Source organism: Daldinia caldariorum (assembly GCF_022478825.1).
Source record: "Daldinia caldariorum strain CBS 122874 unplaced genomic scaffold F4812scaffold_12, whole genome shotgun sequence".
Lineage (NCBI taxonomy): Eukaryota > Fungi > Ascomycota > Sordariomycetes > Xylariales > Hypoxylaceae > Daldinia > Daldinia caldariorum.
This window is the reverse complement of record NW_025953048.1, coordinates 756804-781270: the sequence shown is the minus strand read 5'-3', so window position 1 is coordinate 781270 and position 24467 is coordinate 756804. Positions and strand designations below refer to the sequence as shown.

At 47.2% G+C, this 24467-nt stretch overlaps 11 protein-coding genes across 11 annotated transcripts; 8 read left to right on the top strand and 3 right to left on the bottom strand.

Moving 5' to 3' along the window:
• Positions 1-559: 559 nt before the first annotated feature.
• On the top strand, positions 560-3318 carry F4812DRAFT_465763 (ApbA-domain-containing protein; the record flags this gene model as incomplete). The annotated part of the gene is made up of 3 exons (XM_047938483.1): positions 560-755; positions 821-1253; positions 1307-3318. The coding sequence occupies 3 exons, from the start codon at positions 560-562 to the stop codon at positions 2985-2987; spliced, it is 2310 nt and encodes a 769-aa protein (XP_047788820.1). The 3' UTR covers positions 2988-3318.
• Positions 3319-4565: 1247 nt separating this feature from the next.
• Positions 4566-5583, top strand: F4812DRAFT_81061 (DASH complex subunit Hsk3 like-domain-containing protein). Its single transcript, XM_047939461.1, has 3 exons — positions 4566-4923; positions 5002-5123; positions 5185-5583. Exons 1-3 carry the CDS (start codon positions 4792-4794, stop codon positions 5264-5266), a joined length of 336 nt encoding a protein of 111 aa, XP_047788819.1. The 5' UTR covers positions 4566-4791; the 3' UTR covers positions 5267-5583.
• A 42-nt stretch (positions 5584-5625) lies between these two features.
• Positions 5626-7450, top strand: F4812DRAFT_81066 (NAD(P)-binding protein). Its single transcript, XM_047939462.1, has 2 exons — positions 5626-6355; positions 6519-7450. The coding sequence occupies exons 1-2, from the start codon at positions 5901-5903 to the stop codon at positions 6808-6810; spliced, it is 747 nt and encodes a 248-aa protein (XP_047788818.1). The 5' UTR covers positions 5626-5900; the 3' UTR covers positions 6811-7450.
• Positions 7451-7638: 188 nt separating this feature from the next.
• On the top strand, positions 7639-8872 carry F4812DRAFT_460773 (uncharacterized protein; the record flags this gene model as incomplete). The annotated part of the gene is made up of 2 exons (XM_047937748.1): positions 7639-7704; positions 7760-8872. 2 exons carry the CDS (start codon positions 7639-7641, stop codon positions 8870-8872), a joined length of 1179 nt encoding a protein of 392 aa, XP_047788817.1.
• A 580-nt stretch (positions 8873-9452) lies between these two features.
• F4812DRAFT_81050 (uncharacterized protein) lies at positions 9453-10745 on the top strand. The gene is made up of 3 exons (XM_047939460.1): positions 9453-9877; positions 9937-9987; positions 10040-10745. Exon 3 carries the CDS (start codon positions 10041-10043, stop codon positions 10674-10676), a length of 636 nt encoding a protein of 211 aa, XP_047788816.1. The 5' UTR covers positions 9453-9877; positions 9937-9987; position 10040; the 3' UTR covers positions 10677-10745.
• Positions 10746-11814, bottom strand: F4812DRAFT_81035 (acyl-CoA N-acyltransferase). Its single transcript, XM_047939459.1, has 2 exons — positions 11104-11814; positions 10746-11044 (listed from the first exon to the last, which is right to left on the bottom strand). The coding sequence occupies exons 1-2, from the start codon at positions 11516-11518 to the stop codon at positions 10815-10817; spliced, it is 645 nt and encodes a 214-aa protein (XP_047788815.1). The 5' UTR covers positions 11519-11814; the 3' UTR covers positions 10746-10814.
• Positions 11815-11991: 177 nt separating this feature from the next.
• F4812DRAFT_434316 (uncharacterized protein) lies at positions 11992-13212 on the bottom strand. The gene is made up of 3 exons (XM_047934704.1): positions 13015-13212; positions 12422-12953; positions 11992-12263 (listed from the first exon to the last, which is right to left on the bottom strand). Exons 1-3 carry the CDS (start codon positions 13168-13170, stop codon positions 12226-12228), a joined length of 726 nt encoding a protein of 241 aa, XP_047788814.1. The 5' UTR covers positions 13171-13212; the 3' UTR covers positions 11992-12225.
• A 1756-nt stretch (positions 13213-14968) lies between these two features.
• Positions 14969-16638, top strand: F4812DRAFT_434313 (putative aldo/keto reductase). The gene is made up of 3 exons (XM_047934703.1): positions 14969-15462; positions 15550-15955; positions 16023-16638. Exons 1-3 carry the CDS (start codon positions 15336-15338, stop codon positions 16477-16479), a joined length of 990 nt encoding a protein of 329 aa, XP_047788813.1. The 5' UTR covers positions 14969-15335; the 3' UTR covers positions 16480-16638.
• A 2446-nt stretch (positions 16639-19084) lies between these two features.
• On the top strand, positions 19085-19500 carry F4812DRAFT_460768 (uncharacterized protein; the record flags this gene model as incomplete). Its single annotated transcript, XM_047937747.1, has 2 exons — positions 19085-19246; positions 19414-19500. 2 exons carry the CDS (start codon positions 19085-19087, stop codon positions 19498-19500), a joined length of 249 nt encoding a protein of 82 aa, XP_047788812.1.
• Positions 19501-20000: 500 nt separating this feature from the next.
• Positions 20001-20916, bottom strand: F4812DRAFT_80996 (Rpr2-domain-containing protein). Its single transcript, XM_047939458.1, has 2 exons — positions 20131-20916; positions 20001-20076 (listed from the first exon to the last, which is right to left on the bottom strand). The coding sequence occupies exon 1, from the start codon at positions 20708-20710 to the stop codon at positions 20198-20200; it is 513 nt and encodes a 170-aa protein (XP_047788811.1). The 5' UTR covers positions 20711-20916; the 3' UTR covers positions 20001-20076; positions 20131-20197.
• Positions 20917-21404: 488 nt separating this feature from the next.
• F4812DRAFT_460766 (ATP-dependent RNA helicase SUB2) lies at positions 21405-23431 on the top strand (the record flags this gene model as incomplete). The annotated part of the gene is made up of 5 exons (XM_047937746.1): positions 21405-21630; positions 22192-22602; positions 22655-23015; positions 23071-23328; positions 23383-23431. The coding sequence occupies 5 exons, from the start codon at positions 21405-21407 to the stop codon at positions 23429-23431; spliced, it is 1305 nt and encodes a 434-aa protein (XP_047788810.1).
• Positions 23432-24467: the final 1036 nt, after the last annotated feature.

Sequence of the window (24467 nt, the reverse complement as noted above, 5' to 3'; positions counted from 1 at the left end):
CTTCAGCTGGCCACCGAAACGGAAAAGGCTGTACAGAGTCGGTAGTATTGGTGAATTTGGGAAGATAAGAAAAAGCCGGTTTTCAGGGGACGTAAGACACCCATTGCGATCCGTCGTACCCACGTTGTAACTGTGGGTTTGTAGCTGGAGTTGTAATACAAGGCTACCTTGGCTCGTCCCGACACCATCGTGAGTACGCCCGCACGATACACAGGCACAGAGACATAGCCAAATTCAGAGGATAGTATAACCCGCTAGTCTAGTCTTCTGGTCTCCATTATGGCTCCAGTAGCGCCTCGCCTCAAGATCCTCTCAGGTTCGTCTATTTCCAATTCTGTTACCTGCCTCCTTTCAACTTAACTTTAATTTGCTTCGTGAAGAAGATCTCTATTTTTCTTAGTACACCACCGTTTTCGGAAGAGACGGAAAACCTCCCACTCTTTTGCTTTCATTTGTCTATCGTTCCTCTAGATCTCTATTACCTTCCTTTCACCCCCATATTATTACGAAGGGCAAGGCGCGTTGGCATAAAGCCTAGAGCCGCCCGCGACACCTTACCATGGCTAACACTGAGCTAATGAGAATATGTGCAGTGGGTGGAAATGCTGTTTCTGCTTTCTTATCCTGGAGGCTTCAGGCTACCAATGCGTGCGACGTAACGCTCGTTTGGAAGTCGGGTTTCGAGAACGTCAGCCAATATGGCATCTCTTTTAAATCCGGGTCGTTCGGTAACGAGCGGTTTAAACCCCGACGTGGTAAGTATATCATGGTAGCCTTGGTTTTCCGTGAGTACGATTATTTAGCTAACGTGACCACTTAGTTGTCCGAACACCAGAAGAAGCCGCACACAACAAGGAGGGCGCATTCGATTATGTTATCCTCTGCATCAAGGCTCTCCCGGATGTTTACGACCTCGCCTCGGTAATCGACGCCGTTGTCACTCCGCAACATACCTGTATTCTTGTCAATACCACGCACACTCTCGGAATCGAAGCTGCCCTTGAAGAGAGGTTCCCAACAAATGTTGTCCTGTCGCTCGTTTCGAATGCCGAATTGACCCAGTTGGGATCGAGCGAATTTGAGCATAGTGGTTCAACTGAGATCTGGGTTGGTCCAGCAAATAAGAATGGCAGCATTCCCGCAGCCATACAAGATGATATGGCTCAAGCACTCGCTTTGACTTTAAGTTCAGGCCGCGTCGACTGCAAGGTTTCTAGTAATATAAGACAACAGCAATTCGAACGAGTTATCGGGTAGGTCCCTAATATCCAGTCGAAATTTGTCCGTTGTTTTGCTAATGAATTAGCCCTATTGCTTTTCATCCGGCCAGCGTCATTTTCGAAACACCTTCCCATACCGCTCTTTTGGAAAAAACTGGCGTGAGACAACTAATTTCTGATGTAATTGACGAGCTTATCGCTCTTGCTACTGCGCAAGGGTGTACGTTAGATGCTAAATTCAAGGAGAACACTATTAAGGAACAGTGTGAGCTTTCGGACAACCCAAGCATCATGTGGCAGGATTACGTGGCTAGGCGGCCAATGGAGGTCGAGACATTCCTCGGCTCACCAATCAAGTTGGCTCAGAGCTCAGGAGTGAAGTTACCGCGAATCGAGACGCTCTACGCCATTTTCCACAACCTGAACATCGTCAACCAGTCCAGACCTAAGGAGATCAATGGACTACCAGCTGCTTCTGGTTCGCCAACAAGTGCATCACCAATGCCGCGTATGTCTTCGAGTCAGCCTCCCCGTCCCGTTATTAATGGCCCTCCGAACGGGAATGGTATGCCGGCGCCTAGGTCCAGGCCTAGGAATTCGTCCAACCTTAGTGGTCCACCCCCGGGTATGCGTCGACCTCCTCCGCCCATGAACGGTGGCCCGCCGAATGGACACAGACCCCCGATGAACGGTGCGCCCAACGGCCATCCCCAGTCGCGACAACCGTCAAGACGTGGATCTTTTGACGACACTGATCTTGGGGAGTTCAGCCACTTGGTCGTCTACGAAGATTCGGCTGATGCTGGCGACGGTGGATACAATGCTGACACTTCAGATATTGCCCTTCGCGAACGAGAGCTCCAATTGCGACAGCGCGAGCTTGCACTGAAGGAACAGGAAATGCGCATGCGCCGTCCTGGTCCGCCACCCGCTGGCGGCAGAAGGCGTGCTGCTCCTCCAGTCCGGAGCGGAGGCGGCATGTACGACGATGAAGATGAGGAGGATGACTATTTCGATCCTAACTCAGGCCCGCCGGCCCCCATGATTGACCCAGACAATTTCGATATGATGAGTGTCACATCTAGGAAAAATCGCAGCAGGCCTACCCCAAACCAAAGCGAGATGCGAATGAATCCCGAGGGTCCTGGAGGAGGAATACCACCGCCTCGTGGGAGCAGGTGGAGACCGACATTTGGCAGGAATCGTTCTAGTCAAATCATCAATGCTACGCCTGGTCTCCACGATAATATTCTTGACGACCCGCTGATGAGCTTCACATCGAACCGGTATGGTAATGTCGATCGGGGACAAATGCAAGCTGGATCTAGAGCCAACTCACTGACGGCGTCACATTTGCATGATTTTCAAAATGGGTCTAACGGGATGAGTGGGCCGTTCCCTAGGCGTGCCAGCCAGTCTCCGGGGAACCCGTATAGTCCTTCGGGCCGAGGTGGTAATGGTCGACCTTCGCCTCCCAACGGATTTGGACCACCTGGTCCGAATGGACGCCCGTCGCCTCCGGACGGGGTACGCCAGCCAGTTCCTAGGTACCCTCCTGGTCAAGGGAATATGGTCGCGCCGCAGCAAGTTGAACAACATGTCGGGGTGAGCTCTCTCCAACCACCAAATACGAAGACAACAAGAAGTCTGACCGGTAGTGCGAGTGCTAGCGCGGAGAGTGGTGAATCAACGAACCTAGGTTCTGAACCCTCAGCTCACAGCAGTCAAAGCAGTCTTGGGCCCCGACCGCCCATTGGAGTCCGCTAATAACTCCAAGTGCGACGATTCGAGGTCGAGCTTAGGCTGACGGTGGATGTGTCTTTGTGCTTCACTATTGTCGATGCACTGTTCTTATTCGGGTTAATTTTCACAGTTTTGCCCGACAGTTCTGTAGGTAGGTAAGCTGCCGTTCTCACGGTAGCATTAGGGGTTGTTGAGTTTGTCTCAGACCATGGCGCATTCGATAGGGTTAGATGGAATTGGCTTGGATTACAACATAACGACGCACACATAATTCTATTCGTCTCGGCAAGGGGGGAAAATCACGTACATAAGCATTTTGGAGGTTGAAGCAGTGGCTATATTCATCTTCGGTAATATTGCATTGGGATGCGGGGGGCCTGTCGCCTTTCGGAACACATAAGATATATTTCTATCCATTTTCCTCTCTACGCGATGATTTTCTAGCCTTCACTCGCCAGCCCAGATACCTCGCAAACTTCCGCCTGCCTCCCCCACATTTCAACTCGTTCCGAACGTGTTAGTGCCCTAAGCTTTGAGGGCTCATCGATAAGAGAAGTTGGAATGCATACGGTGGGCATTGGCTGGATTATAAAGACATGGGAATACATATAAATCACCCATCTGCTTTCCAGGGCCCATCTGCTTGGCGTTGATATATCGCGGTCGACCTAGTCTTCTCAACGAAACTTGGTGGAAGACACGATGGCTTTTGCTTTAGCAAAGTCCTTTGTGGAATCGGACCGGTCTACGCCGAGTGTAAAAAGCGATCGTTCAAGTTACAAGGGTGGGAGACATGTATGCAGTTCGGGCTGGGAGAAGAAGGCATTGGTATTATGACTGTGCATCACACAAAAGGACTTGCTCTCTCTTTTTCTTTGTCAGCTTCTGTCTGGATTTTAATATTGTAAAGATTGGCAAGGCGCGGGCCTGGAAATGGGACAGGCCTCGGAGTTGTTGTCAGTGGACACGAGGAAGAAATAGTAAAGGTCGAGGAGGGGGTCGTGTTCAAGAATTAGACAAGGGTGATCTCGATGAGATGCGACTCTTAGGAGCTAGGCTTAATTAACAAGGACCGATTATTCACGACAATGCAAGTATGAAAAGTCGATAGTGACGTGGAGTAGCTCTGAAGCCGTAATTATAATTATAATTATCTCGCCAACTTATTCTTCATACACAGAGCATCAAATACGAAATCGTTGTGGATGACGTTGTCAAGCGGGCCTACTAAAGAGAGGTAAATGTTACTGTCGTATTTTTTGGTGATATGCAGCAAAACTACCTAGGATGGGATAGGTAGGGCTACTATAGCTTCTTTAGCTCAAGGGGTCCGCTATCACCGTAACGTCGGGAATCGCATGGGGTGGTGTTGGACGAACCACTTTTCGGCTCCGAAAATAGTACTAGAGGTAGTACGGTGTACCTAGGTAGGTAAGGACCAAGGTATTGTACATGAGATGGTATTGTACATGAGATATTGTAGGTACATAGGTAGGTACCTAGGTATCTAGGTACATAAGTACATGTAGTACCTACCTGATGTAGTAGGTACTAGTAGTAGCGCCACAAAAGCCACTCCGCACAAACTCTCTACTACGACGCGTTCTAAGGGACGTTAACCAAAAGATAAAGTTGACTTCAATACAAGTTGATGTTTACTTATTTGTCATCAAATATTTACACTAATAACTATACCTTTTCTGTGTGCGTGCATAACATAAACCTAGCATTACCTGATTAAGTTAGGTACTCAAGGTATTCCGAGTGTACCTAAGTTGGCTTCTACATATTTATCATTACGGCCCGCCGCTCCCTCCACGCGGCCGATATGACATCCAGAGGCGGAAACATGGATCGCACCATCATCATGCAAGGCTCGGGGTCCGGGGCGGCAAGACCCTCGATGGCGCCGCAGAACTCCAGCTCCGGCCCCGGTAGCGTGGTCAAGACCCGGCAACTGGTGAGTTGCACACCTAATCTTCCTCGGAATTAATTAATTCATTTGCTGACATGAGAGAAAAAAATGACGGGAGTAAAGACGCATCTTCACTCGCAACTCGCTCAACTCTCGGCGAACTTGGCTGATACGGAAAACCTCTTGCGCATGACGAGCGTGCAGGCCGAGGCTATGAGAGGACTGGGGAGTTGGCACGGCGGATTGTGAGTTCTCCCGTTATCCCGCGTCTCTTGCGATACTTTGTTAATTTGATTTTTATAATAGGTTCATGGCTGCGAGCAAAGTGCTAGGCGAAGAGTCGGTCAAGGAACAAGCGCAGACGCAACAACGGCCAGGGAGAAGCTAGGGATAGGATAAAGCCATCATGCTTTAGTTTGGGGAGACATGCCGTCTAGCGATGATGAAATATGCGCTTCCTAAAGTTGGGTGCGGCATGTTGTTTCTACAAGTAACGACTCCTTAGCCCTCAGTCGTACTGAGAGACGAGAACTAGGTACCTAGGGACTAATAAGTCGATATTATGGGATTTAGTAGGTTAGGTTCCTCCTAGGAGATACCATATTGGCGCTGAGGACTATAACTTACACCAACTCCCAAATGCATGATTTCATTACGAGACGGGTTAAGACGAATATATATGCAAAAGATGAGAGAATTATAGGTATCTTGACCTAGGTACCTAAAGCCATATGGTACGATGGTTGCCTATTTTAATCAACCTGGAACCACATGATTTGAGGGTACTGCTTCAAATGGAATAACCCCCCAGAATGCGGAGTTGTTTATTAGGATTGGATTACAAATTGCGATCAAGTTTACAACGCCGGTGGGAATGATTTCTCATCACGGCCTGTGTTCCGTCCGGGTCGGTGAGTTTGGGGCGTAATATCACCAGCTTCACCCAACTATTTAAAAGCAGGTACCTAACTAGGACTTGTCTGTAAAACGGCTATCTCTATAGGTACAACACATCTGTAGATATGCCACAAAATATCGTTCTCATTTCAGGTGCGAACCGCGGTCTAGGCGAGGGTCTGGCCAAGCGGTTCCTAGCGAAGCCGAACCACACCGTCGTCGCCGCCAACCGGGACCCTTCGCACCCGACATCGAGGGCGCTCGCGGACCTGCCCCGGGCAGAGGGCAGCAGGCTGGTCGTCGTCAAGGTCGACGCCACCGTCGAGCGGGACGCCTTCGACGCTGTCGACACCCTCCGCGAGGAGCACGGCATCGATCACCTTGACATCGTCATCGCGAACGCGGGTGTCTCCTTCGTCTGGCCCGCTGTCAAGGATGTCAAGATCGACGATATCAGAGCGCATGTCGAGCCTAATGTCTACGGCGTCGTCGCCCTGTACCAAGCTACGCGCCCGTTGCTACAGTTATCCCAGCGCGAGCCTATCTTTACGCCCATTGGGTCTTCAGCTGGGTTTATAGGGTGAGTTAGTTGTCTTTTTTCTCCTTTCTCCTTTCTCTCTCCTTTTTCTTTTCTTTTCTTCTTTTCTTCTTTTTTTCCTTTTTTTTGGTGGAGGTATTAGGAAATAGATCTATATCGGGTTCTTATGAGGGGGAGTTATACTAAAAACAAGACGGGGAAACAGGAAGCAGCTTCCCATCCCGAACGCGGCGTATGGGCCATCGAAGGCAGCCCTGCACTGGTTCACGGTACGCATCAACGCCGAAGACGACTGGCTCAACGCCTTCGTCATGGTGCCCGGATGGGTTCAGACCGAGCTTGGGAACGCGGGCGCACGTCAATTTGGGGTCGGCCAGGCCCCACTGGGAGTCGACGAGTCTTGCGACGGCATGGTACAGATACTTGCCGTATCTACGAAAGAGAAGCACGGCGGGAAGGCGGTGTCGTACGATGGGGAAATCACTAGCGAGTGGTAGTCTGTATTTGCTGCCAGAAAGCGCTGCCGCTGAGGGCTGTTTTGGTATTGCTTCTGAACTAGGTTGTAGCTACATCCTACGATGCAATATGCTATAGCCGTATTTATAAATAGTTAGCTCCGGCAGTTTGAACCTCGTATGTCGTCATGAATAGGTCGAAGCTAGGATAAAGGCGGAAAGGTTGGAGATAGTCGACGTGGTTTAAGCCTCTAGCTAGGAGACCTACCTTCTTGGTAATGAATGAATCACCCACGTCTTCGACTCGGTTTCGATATTGATCGTTATGGTTTCTTGTGTGATACCCTGCCGACTTCCAGCTTCTGAGGCCGCCCACTAGAAAAGCCGCGACGATGTCCTTGCGGGGAAACGTGAGACTGAGGCCTCGGCCTCCGATATAAGCTTTGATCGGCCGAGCTATCCGATTTTCGAATGAAAAGCCACCCTTGGCCTTAGGTCATCATGGAATACTTGTAATATTCCTTCTCGTGTTTGTGCTGTTGACAGTAGTTTACGATGGGTTCTATGTATCAGATAGAGCGTAAACTCCACAATGGTATGCCAAGTGAGTATCCGAATAATATGGATCTAGACATCACTTAAAAGCTTAGGTACCTTATAGAGAAAACAAAAACTCTCCGGGAACTGTAAAGTTGCCGGGAAGAAGTGGGTGGTGGGGCTTGCCGTCGACTTACCCCTGACTTGATAGGACTAACAACACGACTACTACGTTGCTTCGCCACAATCATCATCTTATAAAACAGCTTACAAGTATGATTTCAAAGCCTAATAAATTATAACGAAACTACTATTGCATACATGAAGTAAAATATGCCTCGTCGGTCTCATCAAAAATCTCGGGCAGGATGTCTCGAGTGTAAACGCCGACATATCAAGGTAATCATTTACTTAGCCCTGATTTAATTGTTGGTTCTGAACTTCAAGTTTCCAGTGCGATGAGACTCACCCGGCTTGCGGGAACTGCACAATTAGCTCGAGACAATGCTCGTTTTTATCTTCGCGACCGGTCCTTCCGCCCGGGTACAGACGTCAGGCAAAGTCCGCAAGCCCGAGCTGCCTCCGATATTCGTCAAATGCATCGACGACAGCTTCTGTAGCGTCTTCTCCAATTAGTTCGAATTATGAACCAGCAATTATCCAGGACGTCAACATGACGCACATAGAACTCTTTCACCACTGCATTAACAGCAACTTCGACCTGCCCCCTTCGTTCGAAGACTCCGACAAGGCAGTATCCCCAGCGATGATTGTGGATGCTGCCCTGTCCTCCCCTTTTCTAATGAACGAGATGTTAGCTTTCGCCGCACTCCATCTAGCCCACATCAGACCTGAGAAAGCACGGTTCTACAAACATCACGCAGTTGGCCTGCAAACTCAAGCGCTGAGCATGTTCAACCGCGAGATGACCGATGTCACTAACGAAAACTGCCTGGAAGTGCTGGTTTTCACTTGGCTCATGACTCTGCACACACTCTGCGATACAACAGAGTCGGCGGATCCACACGTTTTCCTGGATCGGTTCATCCACTACTTGCAGATCCAACGGGGAGTCCGTGCCGTCACTTCGGAAGCGTGGTATCTGATGCTCGAGTCGAAGATGGGCTTCGTGCTGCGAGAGCCCACCAGGATATTCGAGGCGGGCCCGGGGTCTCATACGACGGAGCTGGAAGCCTGTATCCACAACTCGCCGTCGTTGGACATCGCAGAGAAGACGGTGTGCAAGGACGCCCTCGACAGGATCCAATGGTTCCTCAGCAGAGCTGACGACGCAAAGAAAAACGGTACCCCTCTGGGGACATCATTCTTGTCCTTGGTGTCCTGGCCGGTCATAATCGAAGCCGATTTATTTCGGCTCATATCGGAGAGCAAACCGGAGGCTCTGCTCGTCCTCGCGTATTACGCCATACCGCTACACTTGTGCCGAGACGTATGGATTATTAAAGACGCTGGCCAGCTGCTAGTTCGGAGTATTCGATTACACCTGGACCAAAGGTGGCATAAATGGTTAGACTGGCCAGAGGCTCTGATGGATATGTTATCATAGCACATCTGTTAGTTAAAGGATTGGCGGTGTTATCACGGTCTCTTGGTGTTATGGGCTACAATATGGTACATCAGCAACCAAGAAGCCGAAGGGTTGCATCGAATAATGACTTCTATAGAAAGCCGTCATTAAGACAACCCAAGCTCAAGAGATTAGATATTGGTAATGACATAACATTAGGTAGGCATGGCTTCAATGAATCCTACGCATACTACCTTTGGATATTTCGCATACATCGCATTGCTATTAGAATTAGAAAAGATCAGGATTGTTGATAAGCCTATGAGCTTGATGAATGTTGTCATTAGGGAGGAACCAAACAGCATAGAAAGTAATTTCGCTGTTCTGCGGGGAACTCCAACCTACCTTCTCCGGTACTGAAGGTGTCCTCTGTTCTTGATGTCTCATATAGGTTTCTGACGCATATAGCTTTCAGCTCCTTTCTCCAACCCCCGCCCGTTGTAAATAGGGTAATAATTTGCTTGAGTGGCGCACGCAGAGATCTCGATGGAGTTGACTTTGTGTAAAACAGGCTTACTCGTATATGCAACGAGGAGACATTCAAATATTACATTCATGTATTGATTACCCCATACCATATTTTGACATCCTATCTCTTCGTCGTCAAATACTCTTTCGTAATACTTTTACTCTTACCCCTCTTTCAGCTTGTTTGAGAAACCAATAACCACCAGGTTGTCGACGGTAAGAATGGACAGGATACCACTATAAGGTCATGTGTTATTTCTTTTCGGTATATGAACTACTTCACCGGCATGAAATGTGACCTTGACGGTAGCTGAGATTTGGACAGTGTGTACGGCGCTGATGCAGGATAGTATTCGAGACGCCCAAGTGGTCAAGAACCTACGAAACCGGGGATCGAGCCCCTCAAGTACGCTGGCTGGGCATATGTGCTTGACTATAACCTCAGTAAGCATAAATAAGTCTTCCAGCTCCCAGATAGACTGAGAAAGTGAAAGACTTGAAGATCCAAAGAGAATCGTTAGTTGAACTCGAAACCCTTCCAAGTCTCTACCACAGACCCTCATCACATCAAGAAGATATAGCATCACGCTACGCTAGAAACATTGTATACTTTCGTCGCTCATCACGTAAGTTCCAGTCCACTGACAACAATATCAGACTTGCATTCTGACCAGTTAGGATGCATTACGTTCCGGAGGCGTATGAATCTCTGCCGTCGCTTCAGCTAGCTGGAGAGCTGTTCGAGAAGAAGAACGCGGTGCAACCTCTCGTAGGCCCTATCCGGCAGCTATTTCTCGATAGGGGCCTTTGCCATAAGTATGGCATCAGCTTGTTGCACAAGCACTTTTCCATGGAACCAATAGAACGTCTCGTCGAATACCACCACTCTGCCTCGCCCTGGGTTGTGAAGAACCAGAACGCCCTCGTTATACCCCGGTACGAAGGTGCCATCGTGCCGCGGACTTTCAGATTCTTCGAGGGGAAGGCAACCCCGTACGAATTCTCGTTCTCGGCTACGGCTCCACTTGTAGAGGAGGATCACGAAGAGTTTGTGTTGGAAGTGTCGAACCTGCTCCGTCAGTACGACTTGGACGATGTGTTCGGCGTGCGGTGGCTGGATGATTACGACTCGGAATTGCCTATGGAGGTCACGGAGGGAAACGTAAATATCATGATGCCGGTCGGATCTGTACCCGACGCTTCCCTCATCGAGGCTCTGTGGGTCTTTAGTCCCGATGAGACTCAGAGATGCCACTGCCTGTCGGTGTGCAGAACTATTGGTGGCAAACATCAACCGGATCACGGCTGCTCGTAGTTCTTGATCAGTTCGGGGCTCGTTCACAACAGATTGTCATTCCCTACAGGCTCACGTATGTCTTTGTATCTTCACAGTTGGGTTATGGTAGGTACCTACCCAGGTACTTAGGTAGCTAGGTAGTTACGACTCAAAATTTCATGCCTGCTTCTGCACCTTTCTAAACATGCTGCGAAATGTACCTTCTGTTGTTTCTACTTTGCCGACAACCTCGAAACCGAACTTTGTGTATAAGCGGACTGCGGCCGGCGAAGCTAGCACAAATGCATCTCTTTCGTTTCGGTCTGCCTCTTCACATCCCCACTGCATGAGCATAGATCCTACACCTTGGCGCTGGTAGGCTGGATCTACCGATATAATCATAAGCCCTAGGGATAAAAAGTTAGAAATAGGAAGGGAAAAGAGGATTAAAATAGGTGTAACTCACGCCAAATATTCTTACGGCCATGTAATATTCGTCTTTTCTCTTCTCTCAGCATCTTCGAGGTTTCTAGCCAGGCATTCATATCTAGAGTATCTGGGTCCGGAATGGTACTGCCATCTTTCTTTTCGTTGCTCTGGGCCTTAACACCTTGAGGAGTGTCGCTCTGTTCCAAGGCCCAGCCAGCAAATCCAACAGGGGTTCCATCTTCAGCACAGACCTTACGAAAGTTGGACCGCCCCCTTTCCAACGTGTTCTTCAAGTTATTCGCCATCCATCGTATTTCGCTTTCCCAGTTGTCCGGGCGCGAGCGGGGAAACATGATACGATGGAGCGGATCGTCCTGGATGGCAGGGAAATCGCATCTTCGGATCAGACTCTCAGCATCTGCGACTTGAACTTCAGATAGTGTGAACGACATTGTATGGCTTGATATCAACGATATGTGCTAGACTGTCATATGTGATTGCTTCTCATCCTGAGGTTAGGCGATAGAGCGAGTTGTTTGCAATATAGAAGTTCGGGCTGTGTGGCAGCAGCATGAAATCAGGAAGGCTATAAAATGAACGGATGCTTTATCAGAATCCACGTAAGACGTGCACTACGAAGAACAACATCAGAATGTATAGCCGTAGACACCTATACTTTGGCTAGAGCTTCATGGAGAAATAAAGAGGTTGTTTCTATGCTTTCTCGTGATACGTAGGTAAATAACCTATAAGGTGCGCTGAGATTATGAAATGCTATTATTGCTAGACGCCAGGGTGTTCATAGTATATATGGTGGATAATGGTATATCCGAGGGGGGATGGTCTGTGCCTAGGGTGGCATAATGAGGTACCTAATCATGTATTCGGATGGTTTAAGTTGTTTTTTAGCTGTCGGGACCGCATGGCAAGAAACGAGATATATATTGCTGAATGCTTTTACGAGGTAAAGCTACCTATCAAAAGAAAGGGAAACAGGGGCGCTTAGAGTTAACCGAAATAATCCTTTACCTTCAAGTATTAGTTTTTTTCCCTCTTTAGCTACATGTGCGGCCACATACTGTGTCTGCCAGAAAAGGGGCTACACTTTCAAGAAATACACCGCATACTTGGTTAATACGCTGATATTTCCCGAATCAAATTAATACTCAGGTTTTCTTCCGTACACTACCCTTAAAGGCATGTAAGCTCCTTTCGTTCTCAACTCTTCTTCAAATCGCGCGGGCCAGGTCTCGAAGTCTTCCGCAGAAATAGATGTAAGACCACCTGGGATGACTAAAGGGGTTTGTCAACTTCATCAGAACAGAGGTACAAACAAGTGAACTTACGTCTTCCAGCAATAGAGATATTCTTACCGCCGCCTACGGTGCTTTCCACGCTTATATCGGCTAGTTCTGGAATTTTATGCTTGGGACCTATGCCGATAGGTAGCAGCACGCTTTTGACGTCCACAAACCCAGCATCTTTGATCGTACCCTCTAAGTCGGCGGCAAAATCGCTTGTTGTGCCTCTCATAGCCCATAGCTCACCCACCATGTCGAGGAAGTGCTGAAAGGCCGGCCCGTTATCCTCATTAGTTGTGTCATACTGAGGTTCCATGAGCTCGATCCAGCCTCCGGGCTTGACGAGCTCTGCGAGAGAGTGAACAGCCTTGCGCTGCCTGGGGCCTGCCTGGAATAACACCAGGGCTTGGTGCACGTAGTCAAATGTTGACTTCCACGACTCCGGCCACGGCTTGTTGATGTCTTGGATTTGCAAGTGGATTCCTGGTCGTGGTGGATTCGGAAAGCGATCCTGGAGGTCGGTCCCCACCAGTGTAGCTGAGTCTGGGTCTTTGAGATAAGCTTGGAATTGCGACAACCAGAAACCTGTTCTGCAATTTAGTTACTCCTACTAGGTATTAAGCAACGGCACAGCGAGGTAGATTACCGTTATTTGTAGCGCTATCGAGTACTTTCAAGTTCCTACGTGTCATGTCGATAGGGGCGAGAAATAAATTGCCGTCCATATAAGCCCTAACCACAGAAGACGCCTGTTCTAGGCGCTTGTTTTCTGCCTCTACTGAGGCTACGAAATATTCTGGCATTTTACCTAGGTTACTACGAGTTTAGTAGACAGGTTGGTAAATAGCATGCCTTAGGGTGAAAGGAAGATCCATACGGACGGACTCCGGGGTCAAGGGTGCATTTATATAATTGCTGTAATTCCTCGGATGCATGAGGCATCTACCTGCTAAGTTCCTACCTATGTACCTATAGCAGGGCAGCACCTTGGGTAGTACGACAACATGACATTGTTTCTATATGATGGTCGCATATATTCACCCCTTCTAGCGAAGGTATGGTCAATGAAATATATGTACTTCGACCTAGCCTTTCTAATGCTTACCTACTTGGCACGACTAGGTAGTTGTGTTTTTAGGTGATGTTGATGCTAACCTTTACAATGTTTATAGGATAACTCGTTGCCCTTTGGGTATACTATCCGAACACCGCAAGGCAACATGAAACTACTCTATGAGGATGATATACCTACACAAGTATCCAATCCTCACCGAGCACAACAAACCTAAGGGATGCGTAATGAAACCTCGTGTTCGCTGTCTTCCCCACCGGAAAGCCGTCGAGTTGCGTGCGTTTTTATGCCTCCTCAAGGCAAGCCCCCCTCTGTTATTGATCCTACGAAAGCACATATGCGCGGGGTCCAATACACGCTTGGTTCCCATACGAACTAAGAGTCTTATCATGAAGCGTTTAATAGTCTTTTGCTTCAGGTAGAAAACGGGGATGGTCTTGCTATAAGATGTGCCCCTGAGACGGTATGAAAAGGGGGTACGTTATATACCGGCCCTTCGGTTTGGGATCATTTAGATTTCACAGGAAAGCACTTATTCTGTGATGTTAAGGATTAGATGACGTTGAAATAATGCTTTTACCTAGAGATTGATCCTTGGCATAAACTGACAGAACGGCAAGTATTGAGGGATGTCCTATATAAGCTCAAACAGCACTCTGGATTAGCACGTACGACCACAGGATGCAGAAAACTCGGGATCCCGTCCGCTCTCCCATAGATAAGCTGCATACCGCCGGATTAGTAGTTGGGTCGGTGACGACCAGCGAATCCCCGGTGTTGTACGTTTTTTTGTTTCCTTTTTGTAGGTTTTTTTTCCCCTTCAAGACAGTCAAGGTGTAACTCTGCAACTCTGCAACAAGGTATCTGTATCTGCCTTTCATCATCCGTTCTTATTTTCTAAATTGATAACTGGCCTGACCAAGTAACCTAGATATGTCCCAAAAACGGGTCAAGCGGTTAATATGTTGCTGGCTGTATTCAACCTTTTATGGTTAAGTGTATCGCCAAGCTGAACTAACTTAGGTAGCAACGCTATATGAGGTAGGTAACTAGACCTATTCTTATTTAGTACAATACAAACAGAAACCGTTCAACCTTCCCATTGAATATAGTTAAAGAAAGACATCTTATTCAAGTTTATCTTATAATATCTAATACCTGCAGGTTCCATGAGGCCAAGCCGTGATAACAGAGTTAAGAGACAGAAAACTGCCGAGCGGGCTTCGGTATTAATGCTACCGGCGAGAACACATAGTATTGAAAATCATGGTTAAATTAGAGTCGTAGCGTATCCCCAGCAAGGTAGAAATGGATATAGTAACCATCTCTTTAAAGCTGATAAGGTTTAGTATTGTTATTTGTCATCATTATTCTCATTATCGATGGGTTTCCGCGAACGGATATTGCGGGTTTAAGAAACCATCCGCGGACCCCGGTTGTAATAATTGCTGTATTCGTACTATGATGTGAGTGGTTAGAGAGGTGGCTTTCGGCTTTTTGAAATGAGGCGGTTTTCAAAATGAGGTGGTTTTCGGAATGAGGTACGCGCTTAAAAAGCTATGGAAGTGGGGAATATCTTTTGACCTAACACTCCTTAGGGAGCTTCAACCATTTGATATTCTAGGATTCTCCTTGTTCCGGAATTAAAGTATCAGGACGCATAAAAGCCGGACCATCTAAGGCAGCTATGTTCGTGACGTATAGCATTAAGCAAGCTAGATGATGAAGAATATAAAACATCGTGGTAGGGCACAACTAACTGGCTATTTCGATTAAACCAGAGAGACATCGACCATCTTGAAGAATACCAAGCCTTTTCTGTTTCCCCCCCTTAAACTTTCAGCTCCAAGCCCAATAAACCTAAACGTACACCCAACATATAGGTCAACGATAAAAATGCCCCAGATCGCCGGCAAAGAAGTAGGCCCTATCGGCTTTGGCCTCATGGGACTAACCTGGCGAGCCAAGCCATGCTCCCAAGAGCAAGCCTTTGAGACGATGCGTGCGGCGCTCAAGAATGGATGTATGCAAATCAACCGGTAGCTTAAGGAGCTCTATCTGCCAGGAAACTTTCATTGTTCATCGTCAAAGCTGATACTAGCTGTGTTAGGTAACTTTTGGAACGGCGGTGAATTCTACGGTCCGCCCGACTACAATAGTTTAGTGCTCCTTGAAAGATACTTCGAAAAGTATCCCGAGGATGCCGACAAGGTTGTCCTCTCCATCAAGGGTGGCTTCAATACTGCAACCAACCAGACGGACGGTTCGCCCGAGAATACGCGTCGTAGTATCAACGACAGTACGGCCCAGCTCAAAGGTCGCAAGAAGATGGACCTGTTTGAGTTCGCCCGTCGGGACCAGAACGTACCACTGGAAGTCACATTCGATGTTGTGAACAAGGAGTTCATCCAGACAGGTAAAATCGGAGGCGTCTCCCTCTCTGAAGTGCGAGCAGAGACGATTCACGAAGCTGTCAAGCACGTAAAAGTCCACGCTGTAGAAGTGGAACTCTCATTGTAAGTTACGAGCTCTACCAGGTGCGGCTGCATCAGTTAGTTATCTTTTCTGCTAACCGTAGAACAGGTTCTCGACCGAGGTGCTAGAGAACGGCGTAGCAGCAGCTTGCGCCCAGTACGGTATCCCGCTCGTCGCATACTCGCCAGTAGGCAAGGGCATGTTAACGGGACAGATCAAGAAGATTGAAGATATTCCAGAGGATTCGCACCTGCGGATGTTCCCCTGGTTTTTGCCGGGAAACTTCGAGATCAACATGGAGCTGGTCCGCCAGGTCGAGGCGATGGCCAAGAAGAAGGGCTGCACGCCGGCCCAGCTCGCTATCAACTGGACCAGGGCGCTATCGAGGCGTCCCGGGATGCCGACTATTATCCCGATTCCCGGCGCTACCACTGCGGCGCGCGTGGAAGAGAACAGCAAGCTCATAGACATTACGGATGAAGAGATGGCCGAGATCGATGTTACTTTGTCGAAGTTCAAGCGAGCTGGCGATCGCTACCCTGAGGGCATCCCTACAAACACCTAAACGCACGAAAAGCTTACTTGCGGGGTGTTAGCCAAATCTATGACAAATACATTCTCCATACACACAATGTTTTGATAGGATCTAAGCGGTGATAACATAGGAGGCACACTTAGTAGTATATAGGATAAATATAGCAGACATATAGAGTGACTTTTTCAAGCTACTTGCACCCGCACTGAGCTCACATGCCGAGTATCGATATCTAGAGGGAGCAAAAGGCTTCTCGATATACTTCGACGGGAACCATATTCTGTTAAGCCCTACACTATGCCTGAGATAGTACTTTTTTTTATCTCGCTGTAATGAATCGCCTAACTTCTCAAAAGACGACCTACACGCTCCTATTCATCTTAAACTGCGCCCAGAATGGTAGTAGTAAGGCAGCCAAGTTAAGTTTTATCTAAATATGTCTATTTGTGCATACAGCCCCTATTTACATCTAATTCCAGTGATGTTACTTAGCAAACCTGCTTTATATAAGAGGTAGAAAACAGACGCTTACATGCATCCCCAGGCAGCATGACCCTATTCTCGCCACTGTCAAGTGTGATCAGGAACTTTCCGCTAATGACGGTACAATAGTCAACGGAGGTGTCTTGGTGTAGCGGTGTCTCCAGGCCCGGCGCGAAGTATACCAAGCGGACGACAATACCGTTCGGAATGGGTAAGGGAAGCTGCTATGGTGGGAGAAGAGGTGGTTAGCAGATTTTATTCGAAAATATAGCATTGAATGCCCTTTCATTGGGTTGCTTATTACCTTATCTCGTGTAGCACCGTCTATATTCTTGTGGCTGTTGTTCACGTCACTTGGATTTTCGTATGGGATGGTGCAAATATTATTGACGACCACACCCCCACCAAGCAACGTTTCGTGATGGCTGTGTTTGTTATTCACCATGAACATACCCTTCCCGTCCTTGTTATTAGTGGATATAAAGTGGGAAGCCCGGATCCCTTCCAGCGGGAAGTTAGCAGTAGGACGGTATACAGACATGGTATTAGGGGTAACTAAGGCACGAATGAAGCGGGAGGGAATTGGCAGTTATGATACTTTGACTAGTTCGAGGGGTGGGAAATAAAAGTTTAGGACACGCTGAAGAAAATATCATAGAAATACCTGTCAATATAATAAGTGATGATCTCATTTACCAGCCATGCTATCATTTCGATTCTGAGCCATGTCTCTCCTGAGCCGTTTCTCTTCTGTAAGCGACTTTGAATAGTGACCAACGAAGGAGGTATTCTATAGCTTGTACTGCCTAATCTGCACGCCTCAGGATGTCGCCTACTTATTCGGGAAACATAAGGTTCGTAGCATAAGCCATAGAGGCCAAGAGGCAAGAATCGCGTGCTGCCGACCATTGTCTTATCTTTATTTCCCGTTCACCTACTACTAATACATAATAGGTATCTGATATTATCCCAGAGGTACTTTCTATTTTGACTTAATAGTCAGTCTATCCACCACGATATCAGGAATTCAACACAATATCAAAGATTAATATAATATCAACCCAAGGTATATACAGCTTACCTAGAGGGGCCTGATATAAGCATACCTAATATAATCCAATACGGAAAACTTTGATTTAATTCGTAAACCTCGTAGTGTAAAGGTAAAACGCGTAGCCAGTAGCCAGTAGCTAGTGGCCGTAATCTCGTAATTCAACATAGTCGTTTCGATTAACTTTTACATATAACTGCGCTGTAAATATATATAATAATATTCGAAGCCTTATATTTGATACAAGGCATTCCATTCTTTTTTTCTAGCATACCTCTTATGTTATAACAATAACCTTACCTAACATCGTGTTGTATGTGACATCCTACGGCCTGGTGACCGTAACTACTGTCGGTAACAACGGTTCAAAGACTACTCTCTCCTGAAATGCCAGTCTTTTCAAAAGAAGACGCTTACAAGAAGGTATAATCATGTACGTGTAGTTGCTCTCTCAGGCCTAGACAGTAGGGTGATGATATTTCAAAAGACAGCCAATCTGCTAAGGGACTAATTCTTGGCATGCGCACCGCCGACATTATGTCGTCAAAATACCACCCCTCGTGCTAATGTAGGTAGAGCAACATGTAAAAGGCACCTAGCAGTCCGAGGGTTACTGTGAGTGTGCCACTCATGAGCGACGTGGCTCATGCCGAGTCACGTGGTTCCTTTACTCTCTCCTGAGCAGAGTGATAATTATTTGTTAAAAAAAAACATCTTTTTCTATTTATATGGACAATAAACTCATCCCACAGTTACACTCTACCGCAAGGTGTGGAGAAAGACGGGCTAAGAGATGCAGGCGCGGCGTGGGTGGGATTACAACCCGTCTGTAAGGAGATACCAGGTACCTACCTCCTAAGCATATAAAGGCCTTCAAGGCCACCGTGCTCATTAGACATTACCTCATTCCTTACTTTTTTTTTTCTGAACACAGGTAGCTAAGTTGAGCAGTGAATCTAGTACCCGCGACAGCAATCGTTCATACTATTTACACCTAGGAGGGATAGTAGCCTTAAACAAGTAAGTATCTACTACCTATCAACTTTAACTGACCCTAACACAGATTATAGATACCTACAGTTTTATTCCACACAGTTTACCATGATTCTCCTGTTCGACTCTGTCACCTCTTATCCCGGAGTCAACACCGTGGATTTTTCCGCCATGACTGTTCTCGGAATGATAGGCACGTTCTCGCTGGCAATAGTGATTAGCTTGCTCACCCCGGATCCCGGTGAGAAGGCCAGCAGGAATGGCCCCACAGTGGGCTGATAGGCTAAACCCCTCGACGTGAGGAGTCAGCGTTGCAACCTACGACGGTTTAAATCCGCTTTACACCGCTTTCCGTGGCACGAGACGGCCGACGTTCCTTGGTATTCTAGAGATGCCTTAGCGGGCCTCGAGTCGAAGCAGCACTGCTAGATTCCTAGAAGATGGACAAGCGCACCACTGGGACGACGGAGTTTTGCGCCGATTGTGCCTACCCGCTACAGCAGCTAGAGTCGGAGGTAGATTAGGACGAGAGGTATAACGCTCGCTATATACTACACATATAGTGAATTTAACTTGATCGCGTTGTCGCTTGTTATCCACTAGATGGTGCTTCGTAACTCAAAAATACCTAGCTTGCCTAAGTACCTAGTTATACGTTTGTCGTAGCATCTATACCAATGCGCTGTATAAGAGGTACTCAAGATTCCGTTCCTGCAAAGAAGCCAAAAAGGGGTCATATACTTGTAAGCACTTGATAGCCCTATCCCGTAACAACACCGACTAGGTACTTCTAAATAGTGTCTATCAGTTGATGATGTACTACTCACTTGTTCTTCCCCTCTAGAACAGGGGGTTTCATGCGGGGCAAGGTTAACTTGCATAGGGCTTTACATGCCTTGGACGGATATATATATGCACGGGAGGTCACCCCAAGATAAAATGCCTTGTTTTTAAGCCAATCAGATCAAGTCCTGGATCCCTTTCCACTCCGACAACAAACCCTCAAGTTAAAACTTGAGACATTCCACGGTGCCTTACTTGACCACTAATTTATTTGATGGTGTATGACTGGTCGAATGGCTTAGGCTCCGTCATGGCAACTATGATAGTGATGTAAAAACCAATGAATTACCTAGGTAGGTAGGTAGAAGAACCTGTGTTTCAACGTGGACTGAACTGATGACTGCATACAGTTCTGCCCTAGAGAGAGAACCCGCAGTATTAAACCACTACTCGTGATTCTTCTATGGCTTCTAAGTCTTGGTCCTTCTCCTTCTCCTTTTCCTTTCTCGAGTTTGCCGCACGACAGGTTTGCCGTTTCTGGCGAGGTGCTTGAAGGGGGAACCGCTTGACTCCTCCGCAGGCGTGGCAGCTAACGACAAGAGTTTCTGCCCACGGCTTCTTGCCACCTTTACTCCTATTCTCAAGCGATGAGCTGCTGGTTTCTCCTTCGATAAGTAGACTATCGCAAAATTTGCAAATGGTGTGCTTCATGGACGGAGATAGACGTATTTGACTCTTTAAGGAGGTAGATCTGAGATCGGTAATGAAGCGGCGTGAGAGACCATGCTCAGACCGGCTTGAGCCCAGTGCTTGTTTATCTTGTGTGATATCTTTATCGTTCGTGGTACCTTTAGACTGGCTGGCTAGATATGTTGCAGCTTGGTATAAGTATGAGATTCGAGAATAGACTGGCCGGTTTGGCACGCTGCCAGATCCCTTGGGTTTCCCCATGTCTTAGATACCCTCCTGAATTTTTTTCATGTATGATTCAAGATACTAATAAGATAGTATGTGGAATGTGGATTTAGTGTAGAAATCAGTATGGGTTAATTACGTACCCCGGTAGCTTCAAATTGAAGTATCAGAGTTAGGTACTACCTAGGTAGATGTAGAATGATGATGACAAGGTGCATATCTGGTATTACACAGATTACGGCAGTTTGGAAAAATGCGGAAATGGTAAAAATCCGGGGCAGCCTTACCGGTGTTTAGCCGCCCAGTACAAAACCTTGGAAATCAAGCCTGGCCAGTCAGCCAGCCAATGATTACATGCACAGCCCCTTCATTATCCCGCTAGTACTATTCTAGATTAGCGTGTTTAGTGTAGTCGCGCATTCCATCAGCTCATGCATGTCGTTTTCTATTTTTCTGGACCGTCTTTCCAGCCTTTCTTAACAACAACTTTCTTTCTCCCTCTCTCCCCCATTCAGCAGCATCTCAACATCGAGAGCCTCGCCCGCACCGCTTTCTCGCATCTGCCATCAAAGGCCCTTCCGTTGCGTCTCGAGTTTAATTTTTTATTTTTTCATCCATCCTTCAGGGTACTTTTATCTGTTTCCTCTTACTTTTCATTTGACTACGTCTCTTTAATCTACCAAAACCTCGCGACACGTATCCATCGCAATAATCTCACCATTCCATCACCATGTCTGCTGAAGAAGATCTGATCGACTACTCCGACGAGGAGCTGGCAACCAACGAGACCACCACCGCCACCAACGGCAAAAAGACCGACGCTGCTGCTTCGGCCAATAATATTGATAAGAAGGGATCCTATGTCGGTATCCATGCTACCGGTTTCCGTGATTTTCTGCTGAAGCCTGAGCTTCTTCGCGCCATCGCCGATTGCGGTTTCGAACATCCATCGGAGGGTTAGTCTACATCTTACACGTTCAACCTTTTCAAAAATTATCCCTCCTTCAAGCGTCCGTCCATCTCGCAAGTACATCGCAAGCAAATAAAGAAAACAAAGGTGGTCGGAGAGACGGAAGATTAGCACGCGTGAAAAAAACCACGCATAGCTATGTTTTCGATTTCTGTGAAGTGAGGATCTATAGAGAGCATCCTATCAGAGTGCACCGAAAGCTTAAGAGACTCATGCCTATCGCGTCGGTCTTGGTAGCTGGCGTTGGCCCTATGACATGTCTGGCCTGGGAAATACCTTGGGGTGACAAGCCCTAGCTGCCTGATCTTGACGACGGGCAAAAACATCGGACTTGAGCCGATGTAATACGTATAGTCTTGGAAAGCTGGTGCCGCCATGTGCATGCCCTTTCTATCTACGTATTGGAGGAACAGTCGAAAGGGCCTTAAGGGGTGGATCTAGATACTAGAAGACCGATGCTGCGATGATGGACGGACCTTGTCGAATTTCTACCTTCGCGTCCCTAAAATCTTGGAAGTCCTATCTAACATTCGATCGATTCCTATAGTCCAGCAAACATGCATTCCCCAGGCTCTCCTCGGAGGTGATATTATCTGCCAGGCAAAGTCGGGTCTCGGTAAGACGGCCGTGTTCGTCCTCACTACCCTTCAACAGGTTGAGCCTGTTGCTGGCGAGTGCTCCGTCTTGGTCATGTGCCACACTCGTGAGCTGGCCTTCCAGATTCGAAATGAGTACAACCGTTTCAGCAAGTACATGCCAGACATCAAGACTGGTGTTTTCTACGGCGGCACGCCTATCCAGAAGGACGCCGAAATACTCAAGAACAAGGAAACCCATCCTCATATCATTGTCGGCACTCCGGGTCGTCTTAATGCCCTCGTCCGAGACAAGTATCTCCGCTTGACCAGCGTTCGAATCTTCGTCCTCGATGAATGTGATAAGATGCTTGACGCTATTGGTAAGAATCCGAAATACCTTGTTCTTAATGATATTATAACTAACCATATAAGATATGCGACGAGATGTACAGGATATCTTTCGAGCAACTCCGCAGCAGAAGCAGGTCATGATGTTCTCTGCCACACTGTCCGACGAAGTGAAGCCGATCTGCAAGAAGTTTATGCAAAACCCTACCGAGCACTACGTGGATGAAGACACCAAATTGACTCTTCACGGCCTGCAGCAGTATTACATCAAACTTGATGAACGAGAGAAGAATCGTAAACTTAATGAGCTTCTTGATGAGTTGCAATTCAACCAAGTCATCATCTTTGTCAAGAGCACTATCCGTGCCACTGAGTTAGACAAGTTGCTCCGCGAATGTAACTTCCCGTCTATCTCGGTGCACTCCGGAGTCAGTCAGGAAGAACGGTATGTGCACAATCATCCCTTTCCTTATTCTTAACAGGGTCTAACGAGAGTATAGTATCAAACGCTACAAGGAGTTCAAGGAGTTCAACAAACGCATCTGTGTTGCTACTGATGTGTTCGGTCGAGGTATTGACATTGAGCGTATCAACTTGGCTATCAACTACGATTTACCCGCCGACGCCGATTCCTACCTCCACCGTGTTGGTCGTGCTGGCCGTTTCGGTACCAAGGGTCTTGCCATCTCATTCGTGAGCACCGATGCAGACCAAGAAGTCCTTAAGGCAATTGAGAAGCGATTCGAGGTCGCCCTTCCGTAAGTTATTCTCGCCCCAGGTGATCTACTTTATTAAACTAACCGATCGTGTAGTGAATTCCCCAAGGATGGTATTGATGCTAGCACCTACATGGCATCTTAAACTCGCTTGTGTTCTCAATCAGTTTCTTTTATTTCTGCCCATGGACTGTTTTTTGGGTCGATTTGGTGAAATTGACATGTGTGTACGCCCATTAGTTTCTGAAAAGGGGATATCTCCGAAAAGCAAAGGATTAAGGATTCATTAGGCATTAAGGCTTTTCTGTACATTATATTCTTTTAGCTTGCAACTGGCAATCAGCACACTCTCAGAGAGGACCGATGGTCAGCAGTTAGGTGTTTTGAGCCTATCGTAGCTCATACTAGGCTCCTAATTCGCAATTTCATGTATGGCCATGGTATGTAATCTCTGGTTTTGCAATAGACTGGTATGATGAAACGCAACTATTTTTCCTATTTTTTTCTCTTGACTATCGCGTAATTACGTACATAGGTAATATATGCATAATGTGTCGGTCGGGTTGGTATCAACCTTGGAGAAGTCCTAACTCCCTACAACATAAATGCAGGATCGTATCTAAGAGACAGATCCCAACATAGGAGGTAGGTAGCTAACCACTTTACTACATGTACAACATCGGCTACTAACCACTAAACGCGCCAAGGCTCTTTTCATAAGTTTCCATCCCCTTCAACCAAAATGGGTTATACTTTCAATGTTCTTTGTCGCTGTTCGTTCTACTTCCTCTATAGCACTACTCCAGGACATCTACCTTCAGCACGTCCTCCCACTAAACACGTCTTCATATCCTTTGGCATGCGAAGACGCCGCCATCCTACATCAGAAGCTGACAACCACATTTATAGTTGAATCTGTGATAAGAACTATAAGAAGGCAAGCGTTGCTTATGTCTTAAAAGTGTGGCTGCGTACATAGTTTCTGACCTATGCGTTCTATGGAATACTATGTACAGAGGTACTTCCCTCTGAGTACCTAGACCTTAAACCTTTCATTAGGTACACGCATGTTACCTTGTATATAAACAAACTGAACAGACAGATCCATCACATACGACCATAGGATGCAGAAAACTCGGGATCCCGTCCGCTCTCCCATAGATAAGCTGCATACCGCCGGA